The sequence below is a fragment of the Piliocolobus tephrosceles genome, chromosome 9 (genome assembly GCF_002776525.5).
Source record: "Piliocolobus tephrosceles isolate RC106 chromosome 9, ASM277652v3, whole genome shotgun sequence".
NCBI lineage: Eukaryota > Metazoa > Chordata > Mammalia > Primates > Cercopithecidae > Piliocolobus > Piliocolobus tephrosceles.
The window spans coordinates 65,608,486-65,634,778 of NC_045442.1; the positions used below are offsets into that span (position 1 = coordinate 65,608,486).

At 50.1% G+C, this 26,293-nt stretch overlaps 2 protein-coding genes and 1 long non-coding RNA gene across 3 annotated transcripts; 2 read left to right on the forward strand and 1 right to left on the reverse strand.

Annotated features, from left to right (window-relative positions):
• Positions 1–1,353: 1,353 nt before the first annotated feature.
• On the reverse strand, positions 1,354–12,691 carry TACR2 (tachykinin receptor 2). Its single transcript, XM_023205044.3, has 5 exons — positions 12,300–12,691; positions 11,328–11,522; positions 5,347–5,500; positions 3,766–3,962; positions 1,354–1,767 (listed from the first exon to the last, which is right to left on the reverse strand). The coding sequence occupies exons 1-5, from the start codon at positions 12,689–12,691 to the stop codon at positions 1,509–1,511; spliced, it is 1,197 nt and encodes a 398-aa protein (XP_023060812.1). The 3' UTR covers positions 1,354–1,508.
• Positions 12,692–15,022: 2,331 nt separating this feature from the next.
• On the forward strand, positions 15,023–25,384 carry LOC111537909. The gene is made up of 3 exons (XR_002730144.2): positions 15,023–15,159; positions 23,090–23,255; positions 24,108–25,384. It is a non-coding gene; the product is annotated as an uncharacterized LOC111537909 (long non-coding RNA).
• Positions 17,428–18,394, forward strand: LOC111537906 (carbonyl reductase family member 4). Its single transcript, XM_023205046.2, has one exon. It carries the CDS (start codon positions 17,526–17,528, stop codon positions 18,237–18,239), a length of 714 nt encoding a protein of 237 aa, XP_023060814.1. The 5' UTR covers positions 17,428–17,525; the 3' UTR covers positions 18,240–18,394.
• Positions 25,385–26,293: the final 909 nt, after the last annotated feature.

Sequence of the window (26,293 nt, forward strand, 5' to 3'; positions counted from 1 at the left end):
ACATAGCAAGACCCCATATCTACAAAAAAACTTAAAAATTAGCTGGGTGTGGTGGTGTGTACCTGTGGTCCCAGCTACATGGGAGACTGAGGCGGGAGGATCCCCTGAGCCCAGGAGGTTGAGGGTGCAGTGAGCTGTGATGGTGCCACTGCACTCCTGCCTGGGTCTCACAGACAGAGACCCTGTCTCCAAAAAAAAAAAGTCCTGGCTACCAGGTATTGGGCACTTAATCTGGTCTGGCCTGCTAGCTTATAGGCATTACTCCCATTGTTCCTCACAGCATCCCTGTGAAGTAGTTACGATACTGGGCAGAGGTCAGAGTGACTTGCCTGAGGAAACACAGCTGGCTTTTTTGACTCTTAATCACCATCTACCTGGGCCGTATCTTACGTCTTAAATACTGAGACAGAGAAGCCCTCGGCTGACTCACAGTCACTGGGCCTCATGAAATAAGAAGTTTCCTCCTTTGTATCCGCATCCTGATGGTGAGTCAGTGTCATGGTTGCATTGCCCACAGATACATTTTGTTTAACTTATGCAAAGTTTACAAAAATGTGGGTCAAATTCAACAAATCTGGAAGACTCACATACAAATGTGGATTTATAGCTTCTCTTGAAAGATTTAGGAATATCTAGCAACAGTGGGCTCCTATTACCATGTGGCGATGCTTGTCCAGAGCTGAGTAGTTCCTGTCCCCTTTGAATGCCTGTCCTCTCCAGGTTGCCGTGGCCCCCACCACTCCCTAATAGCTCAAACTGAGGGTGGCAGTCAGTTGCCTTTTATCATCGCATTTGCAGCTTTTCTTTTATACATATTCTTGTGTGCCCCAGGAAGGCATTTGAGCTTGCATCTCCTAGATTAGATAAATAATCAGCTCACACTGCCTTTTCTGACCCTTACTGGATTCCCTGAAGTGCTCTCTGAGATGGGTGGCTGAGTCCTCTTAGAGTCAGCATCCTTTCTGGAGTTCTGGCCCCATGTTGTCTTTGCATTGGTGTACTGAAAGATGGGCATGAGCTGAACTTTCAGATCGGTCTTCTCGATTGGCTACTTCTCAAAGGGTGCTACACCTTGTTCCGCAGCCAGGCACAAGGCTTCAGGGTTCAGCAGGCACCTGTCTTAGTCCATTTGTGTTGCTTTCATGGAATACCCGAGACTAGGTAATTTATAAAGAAAAGAGGTTTATTTGGCTCATGATTCTGGTGGCTGGAATATCCAAGATTGGGCAGCTGCATCTGGTGAAGGCCTGAGGCTGCTTCTAGTCACGGTGGAAAGTAGAAGGGAATTGGTTTTGTGCGAAGAGATCACATGGTGAGAGAGGAAGCAAGACAGGGAAACTGAGGACACCAGACTCTTTCTAACAACTTGTTATCTTGGGAACTAGTCCATTCCCACAAGAGTGAGGATTCACTCCAGCTGGAGGGCATTAATCTATTCCTAAGAGATCCATCCCCAAGACCCAAACACCTCCCACTAGCCCCTACCTCCCAACACTGCCACATTGGGATCAAATTTCAACATAAGTTTTGGTGGGGACAAGCAAACCATACCCAAACCATAGCCCTGATCCATCCTGGGGATGCCCCGCCTCCCCACAGGTAGCCTCGGCGGGGGCTGCGTCCCCAGCCATGAACAAAGTCTCCTTAGTGTGACACCTGTTGACTCTCGTGGAGAGGGAGGGCATGGGAGTCAGCTCGAGCTTATCTTCCTTGGTGGGTGTGAGCCACGGGCAGCAGCGGAAGGCAAGCCGGAATCCAGAGCGAAACCTGGGGGAGCGAGGGACACCTTGAGCCAGGGAGTTAGGGGCACAGGAGCTGTGATGTGACTGCCCCACCCCTAGGAAACTGAGTTCCTTCCAGGGGAAAGTCACTGTCTCTCTCCAAGAGCCTCCCATGGCTCAGGGGCTCTTGAGAGATGCCTTCGTGGGTGAGTTTGATTTTTGGAAACTGCCAGAGTGTTCTGGAGCGGGGTCTAGTGAATGAAGTGGGTGACTAAGCTGATTTAGGTCATCTGTTATTGCAAACAAACAAAAAAACACCCCAGCATAATTACTAAAAAAAAAAAAAAAAAACAACCCACACAAAACCAGCAGATATTCTTGTTTGACTTGTTAACTGGCTTCTAAGGGAGGAGTCAAAGAAGAACCTGCTAAAACACAATGGAAGCTTTGGCAACTTGGGAGAACAAGGATGCTTTTCCCAAGAGAACTGCGTTGAAAAACCCACACTTGGAGCCACCAAGTTCTGGTGCATTTGCCTGAAAACAAATAGCTCTCCCCATGGCAGCACTGAATGGGAGTTTAGAGCAAGCACACACAGTGAGTGGAAGAAATCAGACAGCAGAAATGGAACCCCGGACGCTCAGAGAGGGGAATGATCCAGAAGTGACGTCAGGATCTTGTAGAGCCTGGGGTGTTGTTCAGACTCCCAGGGACTGTATCTCCCTTGGATAGCAGGAGAGTGATGAACCCACAGAGACAGTGGGCTGGTGGCCCCTCCCTGATGTCGAGTCCCTGTCTCCAGGTTTTCAATCCCACAAGTCTTTAAAAGAGAAATACGTGGTGTGGGGATAAGATGACAGGTCTTGGAGACATATGGAGTCCTGGTTTTACTGTTTGTTGTAAGAGTGTGGGAGCATCTTCCTTTCTGATGCTCATTTCCTCATCTGTAGAGTGGGGATGACACCTGCTTCTCTCCTATTATCTACTTCCCTCTCAGAAGATAGAGGAGAACCCTTCAATAAGTATGCAAAAAATCATAGCTCCTTACTTCCTTTTGGCCTGCCCCAGGCGGGTGAAATGTCTGAGCAACAAAGATCCCAATGGCATTATGAGTAGCCTGGCTACCTGGCCAGGGAGGTGACAACACGAACAAAGAGGTCCGAGGCCAACTTCGCCCACATCATTATCTCACTGAGGTGAGACTGTGTCCACCTCTCACTGCCCCTTACTTGCCCCACCTTCAGGGTTTTCTGCAGCTGAAAGGCCTGCTCTGCAGGACTCCTGGGGCTGAGTTCCTGCCTGGCTCCTCACCCCCCACCTCTCCAGGTGCCCCAGAGCAAGTGCAGGCCCCTCTCTGGGACTCATTTCCTCAGAATCACAAGGGCTAGGGAAACCGGATGATGCCAGGAGAGTGAGATTCTGGCGCTCTCCTTCCTGGCTGTCTCTGCCAAGGTCACTTCTCAGCTGTCCTGAAAGCCCCTGGAGGACAAGGCATGCACTGTGACCTTTCCAGGGAGCAGCCTGCCCCACCCCTGTGCTGGCCCCAGCCCCCATCCACTGCTTCCACTGCCAGATGGGTGCTGCTCACTAGGCTCCAGGAAAGCCCTCAGTAGGAAGCTCGTGAAAATACTAGAAGAGAAGTCAGTCCCTCCCTCCCGCTACTTGGCTCTTCTTTCCGCCGTCTGTCTGTCCCGCCCCCTCTCTCTGACACTCCCCTTCCCTCCATCTCTCTGGTCCTCCCTTCTCTCTCCTCCTTACCCCAGACACAGAACCCAGAAGAGCCAGCAGTAACAGACAGTTAGAGCTACAGCCTGGGAGACAGGGTGAGGCTTTGGGGAGGATGGGGGCTCAAGCTAGGCCCAGGCCAGAGGGAAGATTATGCTGGGGGCTGAGTGTGAGGACGGCTTTCTCGTGTAGGCTGGGGGAACAGGGCCACAGGCCCCAGCAGGAAGGAGGGTGGATGCCTGAGCTGTGCAGGGGAGCCCAGCTGGGGCCGGGCAGTGGAGCTCTGAGGGCAGAGGGTGGGGTTGGAGTGGGGGCTCACCTGTGATTGAGGCAGCAGTAGATGATGGGATTGTACATGGTAGAGCTCATGGCCAACCAGAAGAGTGCCAGGTAGACCTGCTGGATGAACTTGTGGCAGTAGATGTCCTCTTGGAAGCTGCCCAGGATGAAGTAGAGGTGGTAGGGCAGCCAGCAGATGGCAAACGTCACCACCACCAGCACCATGGTCTTCACGAACTGGTCCAGGAGAGGCTCAAGTTACTTCTCAGTGCCCAAGTCCCAGCCCCAGCCCTCCAAGAGCAGACGTAGAGCACCCCTTGAGCCCATCTGGGAATCGCTCCACACTCAGACCCCATTAGCTCTATTACTCAGGACCCTGAGCATGTGTCGCCCAGACCTTCCTGAGCCCCCAACCTCGGGGAGCTTTGCTCAGGCCGGTCCCTCTGCTCACACTGCTATCCTTCCTTTGAAGTCCTCACTCCTGGAAGCCCAGCTCAATGGCCACTTCCTACAAGAGGTGTCTGGGACCCCTTCATTCGCTGCAGCTCCCCCTCCCTGGAGAGTGGCTGAGCTCTCTCTCCTAATCCCATCCCTAGGGGACCCTCCGTGTCAGCTATGCGTTCCCAGGCCGTCCCCTCTCTGGGATCTGTATCGGCACAGCCCTTCTCTCTGTGGGCTGTGAGGTTCCAACTAGGGACCCCTGCCTCTGCCCACGGGTCAGCTCCCGGACCTCCCCCTCCTCAGAGCCTGGCCCCTGCAGGCACACTCCTGCACCGCTCGGCAGCCCGTATGCCAATTACAAAAGGTCTGGAGGTTCCTGGGCACCCTGATCCTCACGTAGGATCTGGGTTGAGACCCTGAGGGCGGAGCAGATGGAGGCCAGTGCTCCATGAGGGGCACCAGATGGCGCCCATGTGCAGCTACCTCCCCAAACCACCTGTGAAAGATGCCTACTATTGGGTGAGAAGCCGTGGCTTTGACCTGGCTACATGATGTGGTTAACCCATTACCTCCCCTGTTGCCTGGCAGGAAGGGGGCAAGGACAAGCTTGGACTGGAGGAGGGTGAAGGGGGTCTGGGACACAGAGGGCTACATCAGGACCTTCGGGGGGGCCCTGGATGGCAGAGAGTAGGGGGACACTGGCACTTCCGGAAGAAACTGGAGACAGATTTGATGAAACTGGACAACAATCCGGTCTCCACGACTTCTGAGGTCCGCAGTTCCAGCCTTTGAGGGCTCTCCTGCGACAGTCTAGGCACCTTCTATAGTTCTGTGGGGCTTCTCAAATTCAACATTCTGATTGTTCAAAGTCTAAGATTTTAATATTTTATCATTCTAAGATTCTTGGGAGTATCTGAATTCTACGGGGCTTTAGGAGTCCCTAACTCCCCTAACATTCTGGGAAGTTTCTTTAATTTTGTGTGTGGCCAAAGACCCAAGGGAAATCTGCCCGCCTGGGAGGAAGGCGGTCAGGCTCTGGCCCCAGGCTTCGCGCAAAGGCAGCTTCCGCAAGCTTCTCCCGGGCGCCCTCTTGCGGACCGGCCTTGAGACCGCAAGAGCGGCTCCCCAGGGCGGGGCCAGGACCAGCCCCGTCCCCGCCAGGCCCCGCCCCCGCGCCCACCTTCTTCTTGGCCTGCAGGTGGCGCAAGTTGGCACCGTGGGTCTGCTGTCCGGGCACTGCGCGCCTCCAGAGCGTGAGGCCGATGACGCTGTAGGCGACGAACATCACCGCGAGCGGCAGGAAGTAGATGAGGGCGATCACCACGAGGTGGTACCTGCAGGGAGAGCCGGGGGCCTCGGCAGCGGGCGGCCCGGGGACGACTCCGAAGTCGGCCAGTGCCTGGTCCTGGGACCCCGCGGGCACTGTGGAGCCGCCCCTCCGGGCCCACCCTGGGCGCCTTCCAGGGACTTGGTTTGATTTAAACAAAAATAAAGGGGGCACTGGGTAGCCTGTGTGCCAGGAGACGGCTTCCCCTGCAAAAGGGACGCCAGCAGTAGCCCTGCGGCCTTCCACGTGATAGACACGTGTCAAAAAAAGGAAAAATGAGTGAAACAGATTAAAAAATAATTTGTTTACAATTTAAAATACCATTAGGCACAAAGGAGGCAGTAAAATTATCCCACTCCCACCACTATTAACATTAACTATTAATATCTGGCATATTTTTTCAAGAATCATATGTATGAATAGTAGTCACCCCTGATGGGAGTTTCACTTTCCCGGGTTTCAGTTACCCCTGTCAACCGCGGATCCGAAATAGGGATGGCCAGTACAACAAGATATTTTGAGAGGGAGAGACCTCATTCACAGAAGTTTAATTACAGTATATTGTTATACTTGTCCTGTTTTATTAATAGTTATTGTTAATCTCTTACTGTGCCTAATTTATAAATTAAACTTTATCATAGATACGTTGAGAAAAAAATCATAGTATTCATATATAGAGAGAGAATTCAGTACTATCTGAAGTTTCAAGCATCCACTGGGGGTCTTGGAGTGTATCCTACAGTATAGCCACATATGTATATGTATGTGCATGTGTATATGTATATTTATATGTATATGTATGTGTGTGTGTATGTGTATATATATGTGTATGTGTATATATATATAATCTGTATCTGTCTGGATGGATAGAATGACTGGTGTTGATAAGACTCTATCTGTACCAACATCGCTGTGGGGGAATGGGGCGGTGGAAAAGCGCCGTATATCACATGCTGCTGTGTCATCTGCTTACGGTCATCAGCATTTGGCTGGGAACCTGTTTGTGTCAGCAAATGCCCTTTCATACCACCTTTGAGGAAGTGGTGCAGAGTACCATTGCGTGGCTTCCTACCCTGTCCCCAGGGAAGACACTGGGTTGTGATGAGGCTTTTCATTTCCTTTTGGAAACAATGTAGGCCAGGCATGGTGGCTCATGCCTGTAATCCCCAAACTTTGGGAGACCAGGATGGGAGGATTGCTTAAGACCAGGAATTTGAGACCAGCTTTGGCAAGGTAGTGAGACCCTATCTCTATAAAAAATTTTAAAAAATTAGCCAGGCGTAGTGGGGCACACCTGTAATTCCAGCTACTCAGGAGGCTGAGGCAACAGGTTCACTTGAGCCCAGGAGATTGAGGCTGCAGTGAGCTATGATTGGACCACTGTACCCTAGCCTGGGCAATAGAGTGAGACCCTGTCGGAAAAAGAAAAAAAAAAGACAATGTCCCCAGTCCTCAGATCTCTGGTTTATGACGCTGCAACCTCTCTCTGATGAGCTGCAGGCTGGGGACTGACTCCCAGGCAGGTCTGCAGTGGGAGCCTGTGGAGATAAAAGTGACTCCATTTTGGGTGCCCTCCCCCGTGTTGACTTCTGATGCCCTCCAGTCTTGTGAATGCCTTCTGATTTCTACTTTATTTAGTGTCCCTAGTGTAAGAACTTGTCAACCTTGATGTTACTCCACAAATCGTGGACTGTGACGCACATAGTGTTCTTGCCTGTTCTGGAGGGCTGCCTTTCGTTGTCTTGCTGGAGCACGCGTACCCTTTCCCTGTGGTATCTAAGCGTTGCGTCTGGGGAGTGAGAATGCAGAGCTCCACCTGTCTTGTGGCCACCCAAGATCCTGCTTCTGTCTGTAAATTCCCTCAATAAATCACCCAATACTGACGAACTGGATTTGTTCTGCCTCCTTCTTTGGATCTCAGCTCCTTTGGCGTTTGGGGATCCCTTTCATGGAACAGAGTCCTTGGAACATTCCACCAAAGGGGCCTGAGACCCCGGTCCTGTCATATGACTTTTTCTTTCTTACTGGGAGGACTGAGGTGTTCCCAAACCTCCTGCATCTACCTGCCACGTGCTGGCCTTGCTGGGCCCCTTTCTAGAGGTGCTGCCACCCCAAGGGAAGGGGACCCATGGTGAAACCACCTTTGTAAAATTATAACGGAGGAAATTATGACAGTGAAAGAAATCAGACCTAACCGACTCTGTCTTGCTTCTAACCCTTAAGCTGTCCTTGTTCATGCCTGGGCGTAGGCTGAACTATCTTTGGGAAGGAGTTCAGTTCATAATTTCACTCTGAAACAAAATTGATAACAGCCCTTTCCCGAAAAGACCCCCTACTTGCCTGGGGTCCAATCTGCCTTTCCAGCACTAACAAATTAGCTACAAGAATATAAATTAATCTAGGGGTCATACAGCCTCGGGCTCCAAGAGTTTGAACCTCCTCAAATTCCTGGGAGTAACATCACTATAGTAAAACCTAAGATGAGTGCTTGAGATATTTTCCAGACCCTGCACTCGTGGATCAGCTGACACTACCCAGGCCAGCAATCTGACTCAACCAGTTCTGCCATCACACCTAGGAACAGAAGACAGCAAGAAAACCTCACTTCAACACCTTATGATTCCATCTCCAACCCGACCAATCAGCATTCTCCATTTGCCAATTCCCTACCTGCCAAATTATCTTTAAAAACTCTGATTCCTGAATGCGAAGGGAGACTGATTTGATTTTGTTTTTGTTTTTGTTTGAGATGGAGTTTTGCTCTTGTTGCCCAGGCTGGAGTGCAGTGGCGGGGTCTGGGCTCACCACAACCTCCACCTCCCAGGTTCAAGTGATCCTCCTGCCTCAGCCTCCCAGGTAGCTGAGATTACAGGTGCCTGCCACCACGCCCTGCTAATTTTTGTATTTTTAGTAGAGACAGGGTTTCTCCATGTTGGCCAGGCTAGTCTGGAACTCCTGACCACTGCCTTGGTCTCCCAAAGTGCTGGGATTACAGGCGTGAGCCACCGCGCCTGGCCTAATTTGAGTAAATTAAACTCTGGTCTCCTGCACAGCTGGCTCTGTGTGAATTACTCTTTCTCCACTGCAATTCCCCTGTCTTGATAAATCAGTTCTGTCTACGCAGCAGGCAAGGTGAACCCATTGGGTGATTATAATGGCTCCAGTCAATCTCTCTCCTAAAGTCTTGTGTTTAGAATTCTGCTTGGGTTCTTGTGCAAACATGCCAATTGCAAGAGGTTCAGACACTCCTAGACTCCCTGATCCTCAAGTAGGCTTTGGGTTGAGAACCCCAGTGTGGAGCAGATAAGAGGGGAGGAAAGGCAATGAAGGCCAGGGCCCGTCACCTTACAGAGTGAGGATTAACAGGGCCCCCTGTCTCAGTGTCCAGATAGGGAAACTGAGGCCCAGAGAGGCACAGGAAGTCTGTGTCATATCAGTCTACAGATTTAATCATGACCCAATTTCCCCTTTTCTGAGGGTCAGCACTGTGGGAGTCAGAACAGGGCTCTTGTCCAGCCTCTTGTTTAAAGTATGATCTTAGGCAAGTCAGGGCTTTCCCTCAGCCTCAGTTTCCCCATCTGTAAAAGGAGGAGGCCATCTCTAAGTCCTTCCTTAGCAGGAGCTACACTCCTCTGTTGCTTGCTCCCAGGATGTTGTGCAGGACAGGAATTCACCCTGGGCTAGGTCTCCATGCAGAAGGCAAAGGGAGAGAGTCCCAGGGGCCACCTTTTTTGTTTGTTTTGTTTTGTTTTGTTTTGAGATGGAGTTTCGCTCTTGTTGCCCAGGCTGGAGTGCAATGGTGTGATCTTGGCTCACTGCAACCTCCGCCTCCCGGGTTCAAGCAATTCTCCTGCCTCAGCCTCCCAAGTAGCTGAGGATGGATCACCCGCCATCATGCCCGGCTAATTTTTATATTTTTAATAGAGACGGGGTTTCATCACATTGGCCAGGCTGGTCTTGAACTCCTGACCTCAGGTGATCTGCCCGCCTCGGCCTCCCAAATGGAGTCTTTTTCTATTTTGATTTTGGGGGTGTGTGCATGTGTTCCTGGAGAGGGCATCTTTAATTTCATCAGATTCCTAATTACACACAGTTACATGAGCCTGTGGGGATGGAGCCCTCATACTAAATCTCTAAATTAGGCTCTCCCTCAAGAAAAACAATAACACATTCTCACACTTAAAACGAGGCTTTCCCCAAATCCTTTCGGAATTTTAAGTAACACCAAAGTATGGCTTTCCTAGCCCGCCCCTGCCCACCTGTTCTTTCTGGTTGCCAGAATCCGGGTTGGAACTCGCTGTTCCCAGAGAGTTGGCACGTGCAGTGGTCCTGTATTAAGGTGGAGAAATACCGCCTCCAAGTGGCCAGTGTCAATATGTTCTGCTCTCCACCCTTTCCTGAGCCAGAAATATATGGAAACTGCTCTCCATGAGAGAGTGGGGGTGCAGGGAGAGATCAGAGACCCTGGGCAGTTCCCAGGAACGGCTTCTCAGAGGAACCAGTTCTCGGAGGAACGGCGCTTTCCCTAGCCCTGAAACCCACAAAAGCAGCCTTCTCCTGTCAGGTGCTCAGGACAGATGGAGACCAGGCAGGGAGGGTGTTGGAGGAGAGGTGTGTTGCCATGGCTACCTGGCAGCCCTCACCTCAGACCATGCACACCCTCATGCTCGGGGCAGCTGGGACTTTGTGGGAAGGATCTGTCACCTCCAGGTGTGTTTTCCTGTGTCCCCTATTTAAACTACCACATGCTGGGTACCAGTTCTGTGCCAGGCATGGTGCTAAGGGCTTCACGTACACTATCTCATTGACACTCACAAAGCAAGGTACTACTATGAATCCTCATTTTAGAGAGAGAAAGCCAGAGGTTCAGAGGTTATGTGAGTGTGAGGCATCCCCGGGCCAGGCGGGAGCAGGCCACGTCTTGGGCCTGACTGACCCCAGAACCCCAGTCAGTTCTTTAGCCTCTACCAAGCAATGGCTCTGTGCCTGGGGACCCCAGAGACACAACGTGAGATCCTCAGAAACTGAGGCCAGAATGGAGAAAGAACTCACCCAGGGTCACTCAGCAGCTGGGCCATACCTGAGTCCCTCTAACCCCGCCCTCCCTGCCTCCAGCCTGTGATGCCTACCTCAGCAGCCTGAAAATGTCCCAGGCTTCATCATGGACGCTTTCTGCCTCAGTCTCCTGCCCCTTTGTGGCCTGAGCATATACAGAGTTCCCCCCCAAACACATGCCTACACATGTCCCTAACGTGTGCCTGTGTGCACGCACATCTACAAACATGCCCACACACCTGCACGTGCATACACAGGCAGAAATGGGTGCCGCATGTGCATGTGACATCTACAGTCACATGCACGTGTGCATGTGTGCATATCCTTATCTAAGGATGCACAGGTGCATATTTGAGTAGCAGAGTGGTGAGGAGATTGGGCCCCGGGCAGGATTGCTTGGATTTGAATCCCTAGCTGGATTCAAATGACTAGCTGGATTTGAATTACTAGCTGTGTGGTTTTGGGCATGTTACTTAGTTTTTCAGTGCCTCAGTTTCTTCATCTAAAAAATTGTAATGATAATATAATATATACTCCATATTGTTAGGAGAATTAAATGGGTCAATATCTATAAAGTGCTAAGAACAGATCGGCTACATCGTCTGTGTTGCTTACTAAGCATACAGGTATATTTGCATAATCCCATGTACACTCACTCATGTGTACACCCATGCACACACACCACACATGCATGGACATGGATGTATGCACGTGCATGTGCACACACACACGTGCACACGCACACACAATTGCCCTCCGCAAACCCCCAGAGGCCTTACAGGAGGAGCGTCTTGCCCCCGCTGTCTTCGGGCCAGGCCACCACGCACTTGGTGGCACCCTGATCCATGATGACGGTGGAGTAGAAGCACTGGGGGGAGGCCAGGGCGAGAGCCACCAGCCAGATGCCAGCAATAACCGCCTTGGTGCCGGGGGCTGAAAGACGAGGCTGGAAGGGGTGGACAATGGCCATGTACCTGTGAGCAGAGGGCAGCATGAGTGGCAGGGGCCCTCCTGTTAGCCCAGCTCCCTTTCCCCTGTCTCCCTCTCTCCCAACCCAGGCCCACGCCCTCTAGCCCTTCCCCGCACTGCTGCCATCTGTCGATGTCATAGTCTCAGCCGACCTGCAGAGAGTCCGCTGGGCTGGTGACTTTCCCGCAGCCACACAGCACACCGATGCCTTGGAACCCCAGCCCAGGTACCCCAGCCCACCATTTCCCTCTGGGCACAGACATGCCCTTGGACGGCCACAAGAAAGCCACACTGGAAGCCCATCTCAGGGCAAGATCGAGCATCCAACATTAGCCTGAAGCTCAGCCCTGAGTAGCGTTGGGAAAATAATTGGCCCTATTAGATTGTAATTGCAAGCATTCTTAACATTCTCCCCTTGTGTAATTGATCTGAAATAATAAAAAAACAGTATAAGACATTTCTCTGGAGTGAAAGAAAGACAACAAAACAAAGAACACTTTAGAAGATCGCTAAAACATCGCCCATTTCCCCTACAAACTTGAACAACCAGTCTAGTGCATCTAGTACAAAGTCCTTCTTTGTGTCTAACCCTCAGTCTACCTTCTTCAGCTCCACAGTCCCCCTGCCTTCCAGATTCATAGTTTTAGACCATGACCAGATTTGGGAGGCCATTCCCTTGGTTCTACCCAAACGTGCTGTGTGACCACAGGCATGTCAACACCCTTGTCTGAGCCCCAGCTCAGTGAGGAGGCTCCCCCCAGCTTCCCCAAGGCCCCTCTTGCCTGTCAGCAGCAATGGCAGTCATGGAATAGATGCTGACAAACATGGCTGTGATGGGGAAGAGGTTCTGGAAGTAGCAGAAGGCACGGCCAAAGTACCAGATGTTGTGGCTGGCATAGACAAAGTTGAAGGTTGCATTGAAGGCAGCCATGCAGAGGTCGGCCAGCGCCAGATTGACAATGAAGTAGTTGGTGACCGTGCGCATCCTCTGGTGAGCCAGGATGATCCAGATAATGATGGCATTGCCCGTCACGGCCACCAGCACCAGGGCCAGGTAGGCTGTGGCCCACAGTGCCAGCTGCCAGCCGGGCATGGAGAAGGCTGTGGTGCCCGTGGTGTTGCTGTCAGGGCCAGATGAGATATTGGCTTCAGTCACAATGTCACAGGTCCCCATGGCTGCTTCTGGGTCTGGAACAAAGGGCCTGGCTCCTCGGCTCCTCCCGGATTTGCTATGGAAGAGAACTCCCCTTTAGAGCATGGATATATGGGGGCAGGGGGAGGAGCAGATGCCAAGCATGGTGGCACATCAGGAGAGCCTGGGACCACTCCTAGGTCTCAGGCAAAGATGAGTTGCGCTGAGCGCAAAGCCCAGTCCAGAACCATTGTTATTTCAGATTCCATCCTGCTGGCCAGACTTCTCGAATATCTCGTAGAAATACAGAATTCAAATCACAGCGTCAGAGCAGAAAACATCCTTATAAGTCAACCCCTTCGCTGAAGAGATGGAAGACGGAGATTCCAAGAGGGTACGGGACCAGCCCAGGTCACTCAGGACGTTGGTGACAAGTTAGGGTTCGAACCCAGGTTTCTCATCACATAATCCAGGAAACCTCCTGGATCAGAGGAATGCACAGCGGGAGTCTTTGGAGTCCACAGGTCAATGGCGCAGCAGCCTCTCTCCAGGCTTTGGGGTGTGAGCCGGGCTGGGGGCTGGGTGCTCAGGACTCTTCTAGCTGCCAGCCCTCACCGCAGCTTCCCTGCCTTTCTCTGGGGCAGGGCCGGCAGGGGGCCTTGGCAGAGGTACTGCCTGCTCACGAGGTGGGGCTTTGGCTCCCACCCCTGGCCCCACCCCCTGCTTGGCCTTGTCTCTTGAAAGATTTAGGACTAGCTGCCAAGGCAGGGAGAGACCTGGGGGAGATGGGGCTGGCACGGAGGGCCCAGCTCTCGGCGGGTGTTGACTTTCACCCCAGGACAGGAGCTACGTTTAAAGAGTGATTCTGAACAGAGAAGGAGTTTGAGCCTGGTTTGATGACTCCAGGCAAGTCTCTTAACCTTTCTGAGCTCTGTCTACCCCATCTGAAAAATATAGCAAGAAATGGTGTGCATCTCACAGTACATTTGTGAATTTTAAATGAGATAATGTGCACAAAGTCTATTTAGCACAGGGGTTGGTACATAAAAACTATGATTGGAATTTCTGGTCCCAAGGGAGGACCCCACAGCTCTGGGCGCTCTAGGAGGAGAAGCCAGAACCCGGAGCAGTTCCAGCGAGTTCCCAGGTGATACTGATGCTGCTGGAGCCAGCACCTCACTTTGAGAACCGCTGTCTTAGGACAAAGTCAGGGCTCTTCCAGGAACCACAGCAAAGCTGGAGTTTTAATCCCTGAGAAGCTGCTCTAGGTTTGCCCCAAGATACCTGCTCCTGGTCATTGACTGTGTGCACGTGTGTGAAGCTGTGAAGATGTTTCTGAGTGACTGTATGTGCGGCTGACGTGTTAAGCTCACACACACACATGAACCTGTGCACACCTGTGGTGTGTGGACCATGAAGGCAGGGCAGGCTTAGCGGGAGTGGAGGGAGGCGTGGTCTTCGTTAAAGCAGAGGAGGCCTCTCATTCACCAGCAAACCCTCGCACAGCAGCCTCTGTGCTCCCAAGGCTCTGCCTTGCACGGCCTGGGTTTCTCGTGGCTGGGCCTTGGCCCCCACACTCCCAGTCAATTTTCTGCTTCTCCCTATGTGTCACTTCCCTGACACCCAGCCCCTTGTCTCCCAGGGTGAGCTAGGAAAGTCCGTTAAAGGCCTCTAGTGCTGAAGAGATTATGCCACCCATGGAATCCAATATAAAAACAACGCTAAACCATAAGTCATGCAACTTAAACATGCTGACATTGAAAGAGCTTCTTTGTGGATTTTTCTGATTGTGAACTTCTGGGTAAGTTCATCACAATCAACACTGAAATTGTATCTATTGTTTGGTGTGCCTGCTGGGCAGATGTGAGGAGCATGTGCTGGGTTGAATGGGAACCCCATCCTTGCCCTTGGGGAGGGGGTGCTTCCTGGGCCCCATCCCTCCCGTGGGTGTGTGCCTGTTTCCTCTCTGGAGCGGCCTGTTTGGACTTTGGACCCTAGCAGAAGGGCCTCCGCCTTTGATCTCTGTTGGTGGCAGCAACAGTAGCGGTACTTTAGGGCTTGCTTCTGTTTCATGCCCATCTGGCCAGGGTCCTAAAGGGCAGAACGTGTAGAAATAAGAATGGAAGCCCAAGATAGCCTGCTCTCTTTGCTGTCCTCCTGCTCCCAGGCAGTGGGGATTTGTGAAGCTTCAGGTGCAAACCCAGTGCAGGGCTGGGATGCCTGAGCGCCTGTCACCAGTCACAGAACCCAGCAAAGTTCAAGTTCCTTCCTGCCCACAACATTCCACCACTTCCACTGTGTATAGAAAGAGGATTATGTTTTGGAATTTGTACATCTGGGTTTTAATTTCCCCCTTAAATTAGCTGCTCTTGCAGCTTTCCAACTACGTGCTATGGTTTGAAGTCTCGTGAAAGGGGAAGATGCGGACCTCCCAGGATGAAGGGGTTCCTGATCAGCTTTGCTGCTTGGTGCTCGCCTTCTGGGTCCATAGCTAGACAGCGATCCCAAAGGTCAGTCCTTATTTTATTTTATTTTTTTTTAGATGGAGTCTCGCACTGTCGCCCAGGTTGGAGTGCAATGGCACAATCCTGGCTCACTGCAACCTCTGCCTCCTGGGTTCAAGTGATTCTCCTGCCTCAGCCTCCTAAGTAGCTGGGATTACAAGTGCATGCCACTACACCCGGTTAATTTTTGTATTTTTTTAGTAGACATGGGGTTTCACCATGTTGGTCAGGCTGGTTTCAAACTCCTGACCTCAGGTGATCCACCTGCCTCGGCCCCCCAAAGTGCTGGGATTACAGGCATGAGCCACTGTGCCTGGAAGGCCAGTCCTTTTAAAAGAGAGAGAAAAAAAATGCCAGGCATGGTGGCTCACGCCTGTAATCCCACACCTGAGCCGATGGTGCCGATTGTGTGTGTCCGGGAAGCAGACCCTGCTGTGTAAGAAACACACCAGCTGTTTCTCAGGGAGCTACGATTTGGGTCAACAGATGGGGCAGGAAGCAAGTGTGGCTGAAGTACGGCGTCGTGCTGTGGTCCAGGCCCACAACAGCCTTGGTAGCCCCATGGGTAATTGGAACTGGAGCACCTTCAGAGTTGCCCTGTGTGGGGCAAAGTTAACGAGGCCTTTATATTTCCACATTGGTCACTGGACATGGGCCACCCCAAGAAAGCATGCGATTGTTGTCAAGGCAGTTGAGGCGAGGCCTGCAGTGGGGGAAGCTAAACATGGTCCTGGGACTGCATGCCTGCCCGGCAGCTTGAAAGGGGCCTGGGAAGCTCAGGGCAACGTCCACCACAGCTAGACAGCAGCCGCTCCTTCAGACGGGCGTGTGCCGGCAACTGTGCCTTGCTGGTTGGTGTAATTGTGACCTCTGGGCTAGAGGTTTAAAGACCAGAGTCGGGAGAGGAATGATCTTCCAGGGAGTTTGAGGAAGAAAAGGATGGAGAGCTGTGGTGTGTGAGAGAAGTGGGCGGGAGAGGAAAGGGGGCCCCAGGAAGCATTGTGGAGGAGGTGTTACCATCAGCGCCTGGGGAATGCTCTTGGCAGCGGACTTTCTTTATCTGGGAGGCTGCTCTGGGCCCTGGCTTCAGTGGTCATAGGTAGCATTGCAGGACACTAGTGCTGAGGGTCACCCTGTCACCAGGGCAATGCCGGGGGTGCCAGGAGGTGGCCGAAGTGAGGGGAGGACAATTGAGTTTGCAAAGGGTCAGCCCCTTAGCTGAAAGGCTCCAGTCCTGCGCCCTGTGGTGGCTCTGACCCTGAGCAGCTGCTCCAATGATCACCCCAAAGACAGGAGGAAGGGCCACATCTGTATTTGCAGGAGCTCCTGGTGGGGCCACATGAGGACAAGAAGAACACTTTTCATTCTGCTAGATGAGTCTGGTTCCATGGACCATCCTCCATTCTGAGACCATGCCCTCCTGCTTTTTGAGTTCTTTCATGAAATCATGGTGATGGCAGATGGTAGTTGTTGACCTGGTTTTGCTTTTTCTTTAGAATTCCTTACTTGGTGGAATAAAAAGTCAGTGACCTGTATGTTTCCCTCAATAGGTTTTTGTTTGTTTGTTTGTTTGTTGTTGTTTGTTTGTTTGTTTTTGAGACAGAGTCTCACTGTGTTGCCCAGGCTGGAGTGCAGTGGTGCAATCTTGGCTCACTGTACCCTCCACCTCCCAGGTTCAAGCGATTCTCCTGCCTCAGCCTCCCGAGTAGCTGAGATTACAGGTGCCCGCCACCATGCCTGGCTAATTTTTATATTTTCAGTGGAGACGAGGTTTCACTATGTTGGCCAGGCTAGTCTTGAATTCCTGACTTCAGGTGATCTGCCCACCTCAGTCTCCCAAAGTGCTGGGATTACAGGCATGAGCCGCCATGCCAGGCCCCCTCAAAGGGTTTTTAATATTATATTGGCCCATGAAATTCAAAGACCCAGGAGCCCCTATCTATTTCCTCATTTAGAGAAGAGGAGTGAGGCTGGGCATGGTGGCTCACACCTGCAGTCTCAGTCAGCACTTTGGGAGGATGAGGTGGGTGGATCACCTGAAGTCAGGAGTTGGAGACCAGCCTGGCCAACATGGCAAAACCCCATATCTACTAAAAATACAAAAATTCTCCAGGTACAGCAGCAGCAGCCTGTAATCCCAGCTACTCGGGAAGCTAAGGCAGGAGAATCACTTGAACGTGGGAGGTGGAGGTTGCAGGGAGCCAAGGTGGAGCCACTGCACTCCAGCCTGGGCTACAGATTAAGATTCCATCTAAAAAATAAAACAAGCTTTTTTTTTTTTGTTTTGGAACCACGGTTGTTCCAAAGCTTGACGGAACTTGGAAGGGGACTCCCACTCCCCTCCCTCTTTCCGTCGAGTTTGTGACTCCGAGATGGACAAAGTGTGTGCTATTTTTGGAGGCTCCCGAGGCATTGGCAGGGCTGTGGCCCAGTTAATGGCCCGGAAAGGCTACCACCTGGTGATCATTGCCAGAAACCTGGAAGGGGCCAAAGCCGCCGCCGGTGCCCTCGGCGGAGATCATTTGGCATTTAGCTGTGATGTTGCTAAAGAACATGATGTTCAAAATACATTTGAAGAGATGGAGAAACATTTAGGTCGAGTAAATTTCTTGGTAAATGCAGCTGGTATAAACAGGGATAGTCTTTTAGTAAGAACGAAAACTGAAGATATGGTATCTCAGCTTCATACTAACCTCTTGGGTTCCATGCTGACGTGTAAAGCTGCCATGAGGGCTATGATTCAACAACAGGGAGGGTCTATTGTTAATGTAGGAAGCATTGTTGGCTTAAAAGGCAATTCTGGCCAGTCTGTTTACAGTGCCAGTAAAGGAGGATTAGTTGGATTTTCACGTGCTCTTGCTAAAGAGGTAGCAAGAAAGAAAATTAGAGTGAATGTAGTTGCACCAGGATTCGTACACACAGATATGACAAAAGACTTGAAAGAAGAACATTTAAAGAAAAAAATTCCTCTTGGAAGGTTTGGAGAAACTATTGAGGTGGCACATGCGGTTATGTTTCTTTTAGAATCACCGTATGTTACAGGGCATGTTCTGGTAGTGGATGGGGGATTACAACTCATTTTGTAATTTATAGATTATTCAGTTATAGGGGTGGTTAGCATCAGGGGCACACTTTGGCTGCAGATTAGACAATTATACCTACATGGGTAACATTTGCTAATCAAATTTGCTGATGCTACAAATGTTAATTTCTGTCTTTATAAAAATATGTCTGAAAAGAACAATGTGTGACAAATTTTTTTTTTTTTTTTTGGTCTAAGTTATAGCAGTGTTGTTTTGTTTAAAAAGCCTTCATGAGATACAATTCACATACCATATAAATCACACATTTAAAATATACAATTCGGTGGTTTTAACATATTTCAATATATGTGCAACCATCCCCCAGACAAATTGTGTTTTCTAAAGGGTATGTATCACTTAACTTTGGTTACCTTATAGAGTGTAGCAGTCTTAGTGTATAGACATTGTGAAGTCATGTAGACAAGTATTGATTTATACATTTTGCCTCAAAAGTGGAAAAATTATATTGTCTAATTATGATGAATTATTTTCTTGTATCAAGCTGAATTTTCTAAAAGTTAAGCTTATGGGCTATTGCCAAAATAAGAGTATTTAGAGGACACTGATTAGTTGTCAATACTTTAGCAAGCCAACTAACGATAAATATATTCCTTTTGCCTGTGCTTGGGTGATCAGTTTTTATACAAGTTGCAAAACATAGTGTTCATTAAAGACATGAATTTAGAAAAAAATAAAAAAATAAAAAAATAAAATAAATAAATAAATAAATAAAACCACCAAAAAGAGGTGTGGGAGCTCCCAAGAGGGGCAGGGCGAGACCTGGTTTCATCCCTAGTGAGGTGGGGCTCACGTCCCCTTGTCCTGCCTTCACTGTTCTGTTGGCCTCCACATCCCGGAGGCCCATTGAAACCACTTCCCCGGTCACCTTGTTGTCACACTGATGGGGGGCAGGGCTTCTCAGATCTTGGATTGCATCTTGTTTGTGTCCAGCATCTAGGAGTGGCCAGAACATTGTCAGTGTCCTATAAAGGTTGGCTGAATAAAAATGATGAATAAAATGTAAAATACTACACCAGTGAGAGATGGGGAATCTTATGTATATATTATTTATTTTTTATATCTATGTCTATGTGATATAGATATGAAAGTTCTAAGTTAATGGTGGGATTTCGAGTGGGCACTGCAGTATAATGCCTGGCACACTGGCACATAGTAGATGCTCAATAAACATCAAATGAATAAATTAGTAACAAATGATGAGTAAAGTCGAAATTATCACCTTGTTAGGGGTGAATGGGTAGCATTTTTATTTTTATACACCCTAAAGCTTAAAGTAAGAGAATATTTATCCATAAGTCCTGCAGGGATTTTGTAGCAGGACCTCAGAGTCTATAGCACTCCTGGATTTACTTCTCACAGATAGTCCCCTCTTAGTCTATAAACCAGAGGGCCCCAGGCTGGCCCCTTTAGGAATTGAGCTCTGTGCTCCCTGCCCTTTGGCCTGGACATCAGTGGCCCAGAGTTTGGCACTTCAGCTGGGAGAGGGAGAGTTGGTCTCTGCCAAGAGCACGGGCTGCCGCTGACATCTTCTTTAAACACTGAGAGGGTGCTGGGGGCAGCGCCTCACCCTGAAAACCTGAAGTTTATCTAGCTGGAGAAGAGAGGCTGGAGTGTTTACATCTGCTGTGGTCCTGGTGTACACAGAGATCTTAACACAAAACGTGTTCATTTCTCAACATCGGGCTCCAGCAGAATCTGTCCATCTATGGCAGGTGGAGGAGGAAGTGGGTGAGGCTCGTCTTAGGAGAGGACGCCCTGACACCCACTGGCTGGTTGGGTCACAGGGGAGTCATCCCAGAGCCAGCCTGGATATTGCAGACAGAAGGAACCTGGTGTCTGCTCTGGGTGTTGGCGGATGTGGCAACATGCGCTGTGGCATGGCTGAGGTGAGGACAGGAGTTGGCAAAGGGCCTGCCTGCTGAAAGGCTCCAGTCGTGTGTGTTGTGGTGGATCTGTCACTGAGCAGCTGCTCCAAGGTTCAGCCCAGAATTAGGAGAAAGGGTCTCATCTCCTCCTTCAGGAGGCTCCTGGACAAGCTGGGTAGCCAAGACCCAGCCTTGCAGAGAGAACTCACCATACCCTTCTGTCAAATGGGTGGTTCGTGAGCTTCAAGCTTCAGAGGAAGGAGGAAGAGGCCTTTAGGGGCAGCGGAGAGTGAGCTTGAGTGGCTCTGGGGGGTCATAAGGGAGGGGACATGGGAATGAGCCCCAATCCTGAGAGAAAGTTCAGAGTAGCCTGGGGGAGCCGAGGGTTCCTTCAGGAGAGTAATGAGAGATACAGAGAGTATAAATCTTAGTCACAACCCCAGGAGTGCAAGAAAGATTCTCTTTCTTTATTCTCTGAAAAGCAACTTGATCTTGACTCTGAGTCCTCATCTCGTCCAGCTGGCAGGGAAATCCAACTTATTACTCCTGGTCTCCCACTTTCTCCCTCCTGGTGCCGTCCATAGTGCCAGGGCATCTGGGGTGTGCCTTTACTGGTCATTAATCTACACAGGCCACTTTGGAGATGCCTGCTGTCCATTTCTGCAGGGTTCTTGAGGAAGGGGGTGGGGACTGTTGTTTCTGAGACAATCCTGGGCCCTGGGAGTTTGGGGCTTAGCTGAGCATTGGGTCCTGGAGGCCCAACTTCCCAGAGCTCCTCTTCTTCCCTCATCCTGACCATTCCTCTCAGGGTCTTGCTAGGGGGAGGAACTGAACACCCACTTCTCCTGGCCCCCCAGTCCTCTCTTCTCCCTGCCCTCTCAGGAAGTCTTGCTTCTGTAAGTAATTCAGCCTCTTCCCCCAAATCCCACCATCCTTCATGCTCTTTCATGATGCCTTTGATAAGACCCAGAACACTGGCAACCAAAAACACCGTTCTGCTTTCCTCCAGGACATGCAGACTTTTCATCTTCAGACCTTACTAAGAAGGGAGAAAAATATTTGCATTCCATCCCTGGAGCATGGCAAAGGAAAGCAGAAAAAACTAAAGCTAGGTTTGCACATTAAAGCTTTGGAATACCCATTTCCTGCCCAGAGATGAGGCTGGAGAGGGAAAGTGAAGGCTGATGGAGAGAACATTGAATGCCGTTTCTGGGGCCCCTTGTCTGAGGCCATCTTACCAGTTCTTCAAGGACCCCTCAGATGCTACCTCCTCGAGGATGCATGTGACCTTTGGGCCAAATGACTTTCTTATTTTTTTTTAAATTATAAAATTAGAGACAGGGTCTCCCGGTGTTGCCCAGGCTGATCTTGAACTCCTGGGCTCAAAGTCCTCCTGCCTCAGCCTCCCAAAGTGCTAGGATTACAGGTGTGAGCGCCAGTCCCCAGGTGGCCTTCTTGACCATTGATGTTGCCCCTGGGGTGGTACACTTGGGATAATTTGCAAAACATTTTTTCCCTGCCCATGTCATAGTAGGGGAGCTGACATGAGCCCATCCCAGGCTTGGCTGTGTTTGAAATTACAGTTGACTAGTTCTCATGATATCAATTTAGGTTGCTCCAGTTCATTTCCAGTAAAATGATGTCATAAAGCTGGGGGATTTGGAAGACTCCCTGACCAATGGAATACAGCGACAAAGTAAGGTGTTACATGCCTTCAATTCATGTTGGAATACCATCTAGTCTTTGCCATACTTTGTATAAAATTTTTTCGCTCAGCCAAAAATATATCTGGACCCATAGGCTTTTCCTTCTATCCCCACTGGTCCAGGTCACCATTGTAACCAGATTTGCTGCGATAGCCTCCTCACTACCTTCTGCATTCGCTCGCTCTCCTCCACTCCATTCTCCATGTCTGCTCACAGTGATCTCTCCAAAAACACAACCTGGCCAGGTACTTCCTGCTTTGAGCTCTTCAAAGATTCATTGTTCTCATGGTTAAGAGGAAATAACCCCACTCCTTCACCAGCTGTGACGGCTCACTCTCCCTCAGGAACCACTTCCCCTTCTTTCCTTTAGAAACAGAACCTCCCTGCCTGTTAGCTGTCACCTGACTGACCGGCTAAAGTCTGCATTTCCAAGACTCCCTTCCAAGCTACTAGTGGTCACATGATTAAGATCTGACCAATTAGATGTGGGCAGAAGTGACACACACACACACACACAACTTCACGGTCTCATCTTTAAAGAGGGAGCTGATGACTCCCCAATTCCTACTGGCGGGCAATGGCAACAACGGGGCTTCCATCTTGAATCCACAGAGGGAAGCCATATTGAGGATGGCAGAGCCTGGGCAGGTCCCAGGGCTCTTACGTGAAAAAGAAAAAGGAAACAGATTGGGCACGGTGGCTCACACCTGTAATCCCAGCATTTTGAGAGGCCGAGGCGGGTGGATCACCTGAGGTCGGGAGTTCAAAACCAGCTTGACCAACATGGAGAAACCCTGTCTCTACTAACAATACAAAAAATTAGCCAGGTGTGGTAGTGGGCGCCTATAATCCCAGCTACTTGGGAGGCTGAGGCAGGAGAATCATTTGAACCCGGGAGGTGGTGGTTGCAGTGAGCTGAGATTGCACCATTGCACTCCAGCCTGGGCAACACAGGGAGACCCTGTCTTGCCCGTTTTTTGAAACTCAGTCTCAAAAAGAAAAAAAAAACAAACAAAAAAAGAAAAAAAGAAAACAAAACAAAATAAACTTCTCTCTTGTTTGAGGCACTGCATTTTACATCTTGGGGTCCCTTTATGATGGCATGTAACTCTAAATAATCACTAGCCTTCAAAAACTTCTTTGATGCTTCCACAGGTTAACTATTTTTGTTCTACATTCTAAGAGCATTCCTGTGCTTTTTTTCTTGTTAACATCCTGATCCATCACATGTATTCAAAGTGTGTTTTCCCTACCATACTAGGAAATCCACGAAGCCAGGAATGATGTCTCTCTTGATGGCAGCCATATCCTCCCTGTCCTCCACTGTGATTGGCTCAACGATAACTTCTAATTAAATAAATGAATGGTGCACCGATGAATGGACACACTGGAACAACTTGGATATGACACCATGCATACTTTTTGCTGTAAGTAACAGTAACTTAAACAAATATTTTTCTCACATAACCAGAAGTCTGGAAGTAGGTGATCCCATGAGAAACAGCTCAGTGATTTCAAAAGCTCTTTGGGAACTTTGATTTTTCTTGCCCTTCCCCTCATAGCTGCAAGATGGCTGCAACAGCTGCAACGATCTTGTCCTTATCTAACTGCACTCTCATCCCAGGAAAGGAGCAGGAAGGAAAAGAAGTCTCCTTCTAGGCTTCTCTCTTTTGGTCAGGGGGAAAGCCTTCGCCAGCATTCCCCCCAGCAGATGCCCCTCACATCTCATTGGCCAGAACTAGGTCACATGACCACCCCAGGCCACATGGGAAGCTGAGAAAGGGAACTTCTTCCTTCTTCAGGACCCAGCGGGAATAAACCAGTTCTAAGACCCCTTGCCCCTCCTTGCCCAGGTGGTCGCATTTGGGAAGCCCCAGGTACACTGGGGTATCACGATGTGGTCACGAATAAAAAGCCATGCTTTGTGCTTGATGCTTGCTGGAGGATGTCACTTGAAATTCTCTCCATTGACACTGGCCCACCCAGCCTTTCCCTTGACTCTGCGATAAGCTCACCTGTTTCAGTGCAATCAGTGATTGTTATCTCTGTGGTTACAGCGTAGCTACTATTTACTGAGCACCAGCCACATGCCTGGGGACTGAACAAGTTGCATAACCTCTTTGTGCTTCCTTTTCCTCACCTGTAAAATTTGTACCACCTCGTGGGATTGTTATGAGGGTTAAATTAGTTAATACAGACAAAGTGCTTACAACAGTACCTGACAGAAAGGGCTAAATAAGTATTTGCTGTTGTGAACTGTTTATATCCTCATTTCACAGATGGAATAAATAACGTGTCCAAGGTCACACAGTCAGGGGAACCAACAGCGAAAGCCTGATTTCCCCGACTCCAGAGCCCACAGACTTTCTTCTCTTACCACCAGGCCTTGCTGCGTCTGCAAGTTTCTCCTCAGTGTCTCAAATGTGGGATGTCTTGCCACAGACACTATTTACTAATTCATTAATCCACCTCCTCCTGGAAACTGTCTAGGGCACTTGCTCTCTGCCCCTCACGGGTACTGGGAAGGCCCTTCTGGAGAACATGAGGAGCTTCCTCTTGTCTCTTCTGGAGGGCTGGGAATGTCGGTCCTGCCCACTGTTCTGGTCAGCTGCAAAGACACAACGTCATCCTCCAGAGATGCCCAGTCCTGATGAGGACACTGAAAGCCAGGACAGACACTCCCTCCAGGTCAGACAGCCAAGTACTAGGGCAGCCGCGGCTGGAACTCAGGCCTCCAGGCTCACTGCCCAGCACCCATTCCCTGCTCTGGGTTTCCTCCGTGTGAGCATTTCACAGAGACAGCGGCTCATCCAAAGGAGACCCTTACTCACAGTAGGGCCCAAGAATGGGGCTTGTATGGGAGATCCTGGCCTAAGCATTAAAGAGGAGACCATGCCTTACTCACCCCTGACCCTCCACTGCCACCCTGGCTCTTAGGTGGCCCAGCCACATCCCCTGCAGAGAGAGGCAGACTGTGTAGCCTGAGCGCGGGAATGCCTGTAATACACAGATTACGACACTAGAGGGCAGACTCACTGCTTCAATCCTAGTGACCACAAAGGCTTTTAAGAAGCCTTCACCAGACTGAGGATGATGATGGTGGTGGTGGTGGTGGAGGTGACTGAGACTACTATGTATTGAGTGAAGATGATTTCTCATCTCTAACCAGCAGGTCTTCTGTGCATACCACGTTCTGCTGTGTCCTGAATCACAGAAAATGGACCAGCTCCACCGTTACCCAAGTCTGAAACCTGGGCATCGCCATCAGCTTCCTCCTCCCTCCCTCTCTCCACTCTGCCACCTACTCCTGTCCATTCTATATGCTAAATCTTGTCCCTTCCCCATCTTTCCAGGCCCACAGTTTGTCCTTCTCCTCCAACTTTCCATTCGATTTACAGAGAGCCACAGTCTCCTGCCTCAGGCCCTCAGGCAGGCCAGTGTTCCTGAACTTTGCTGCACATTGGAATTTCCTGGAGCTTCCAAAATTCCAGCTGCCACACATCAGACCAATTAAGTCAGGATGTCTGGGGGTGGGAACCCGGCATTGGTACTTTTTTTTTTTGAGACAGAGTTTTGCTCTTGTTGCCCAGGCTGGAGTGCAATGGTGTGATCTTGGCTCACCGCAACCTCTGCCTCCCAGGTTCAAGCAATTCTACTGCCTCAGCCTCCCGAGTAGCTGGGATTACAGGCACACACCACCATGCCTAGCTAATTTTGTATTTTTAGTAGAGACGGGGTTTCTCCATGTTGGTCTGGCTAGTCTCGAACTCCTGACCTCAGGTGATCCCCCTGCCTTGGCCTCCCAAAGTGCTGGGATTACAGGCCTGAGCCACTGTGCCCAGCCATGTGTCAGTACTTTTTAAAGCTCCCCAGGTTGTTCCAGTTTGCAGCCAAGTTTAGGCAACACTGTGCCCTCTGTCGGAGACCCTCTTCCACATCCTTTTACGTGGGCAACTTGATAATCAGGCAGGTCTTTAACATTGCTGCCGAACCTGGACAGCACAGAGCCATCGACTGCTCCTCCCCACAGCCACACTTAGCATGCTGCATTGTGACTGCTTCTTCAAACACCCGCCTCCCTACCCGCCACTACCAACTGCCCTCCCTCCACTGAGAGAAAGGGTTGGGCTCCCTGCTGCATGTGTGTGCAAACATGGGAATGGAACAAATCTTTATAAGAACACAAGAAGTGAGTTTTATTATTCTTAGCAATTTTGAATTTTGCCCCAGGTTTTTATTTTTGCAGTGATCTGTTTACAGTGTTTAAAGTGTAAAGAGATACATTTTCTTTTCAAATACAGATGTAGATATAAAAGCACCTGTACTTAATACTCTCAAAGCCATTTTGTTCTATTTTCTACTTGAAATTTCCAAGCTGTGGCTAATCCTTACCCACGGACCCTGACTCTATGGAAAATACCCCCCAATGCTTATGGTGTATGGAAAACCCAAACCAAAACAACAA

What these genes read in the sequence shown, in the direction of transcription:
- LOC111537906 (XM_023205046.2), top strand. Translation starts at nt 17,526, where the DNA reads ATGGACAAAGTGTGTGCTATTTTTGGAGGCTCCCGAGGCATTGGCAGG.
- TACR2 (XM_023205044.3), bottom strand. Translation starts at nt 12,691, where the DNA reads ATGGGGACCTGTGACATTGTGACTGAAGCCAATATCTCATCTGGCCCT. An exon ending in ACTGCCATTGCTGCTGACAG is followed by an intron (nt 11,523 to 12,299) that starts GCAAGAGGGGCC and finishes CTCTGCTCACAG; the next exon opens with GTACATGGCCATTGTCCACC. An exon ending in TACTGCTGCCTCAATCACAG is followed by an intron (nt 1,768 to 3,765) that starts GTGAGCCCCCAC and finishes TCGCTCCCCCAG; the next exon opens with GTTTCGCTCTGGATTCCGGC.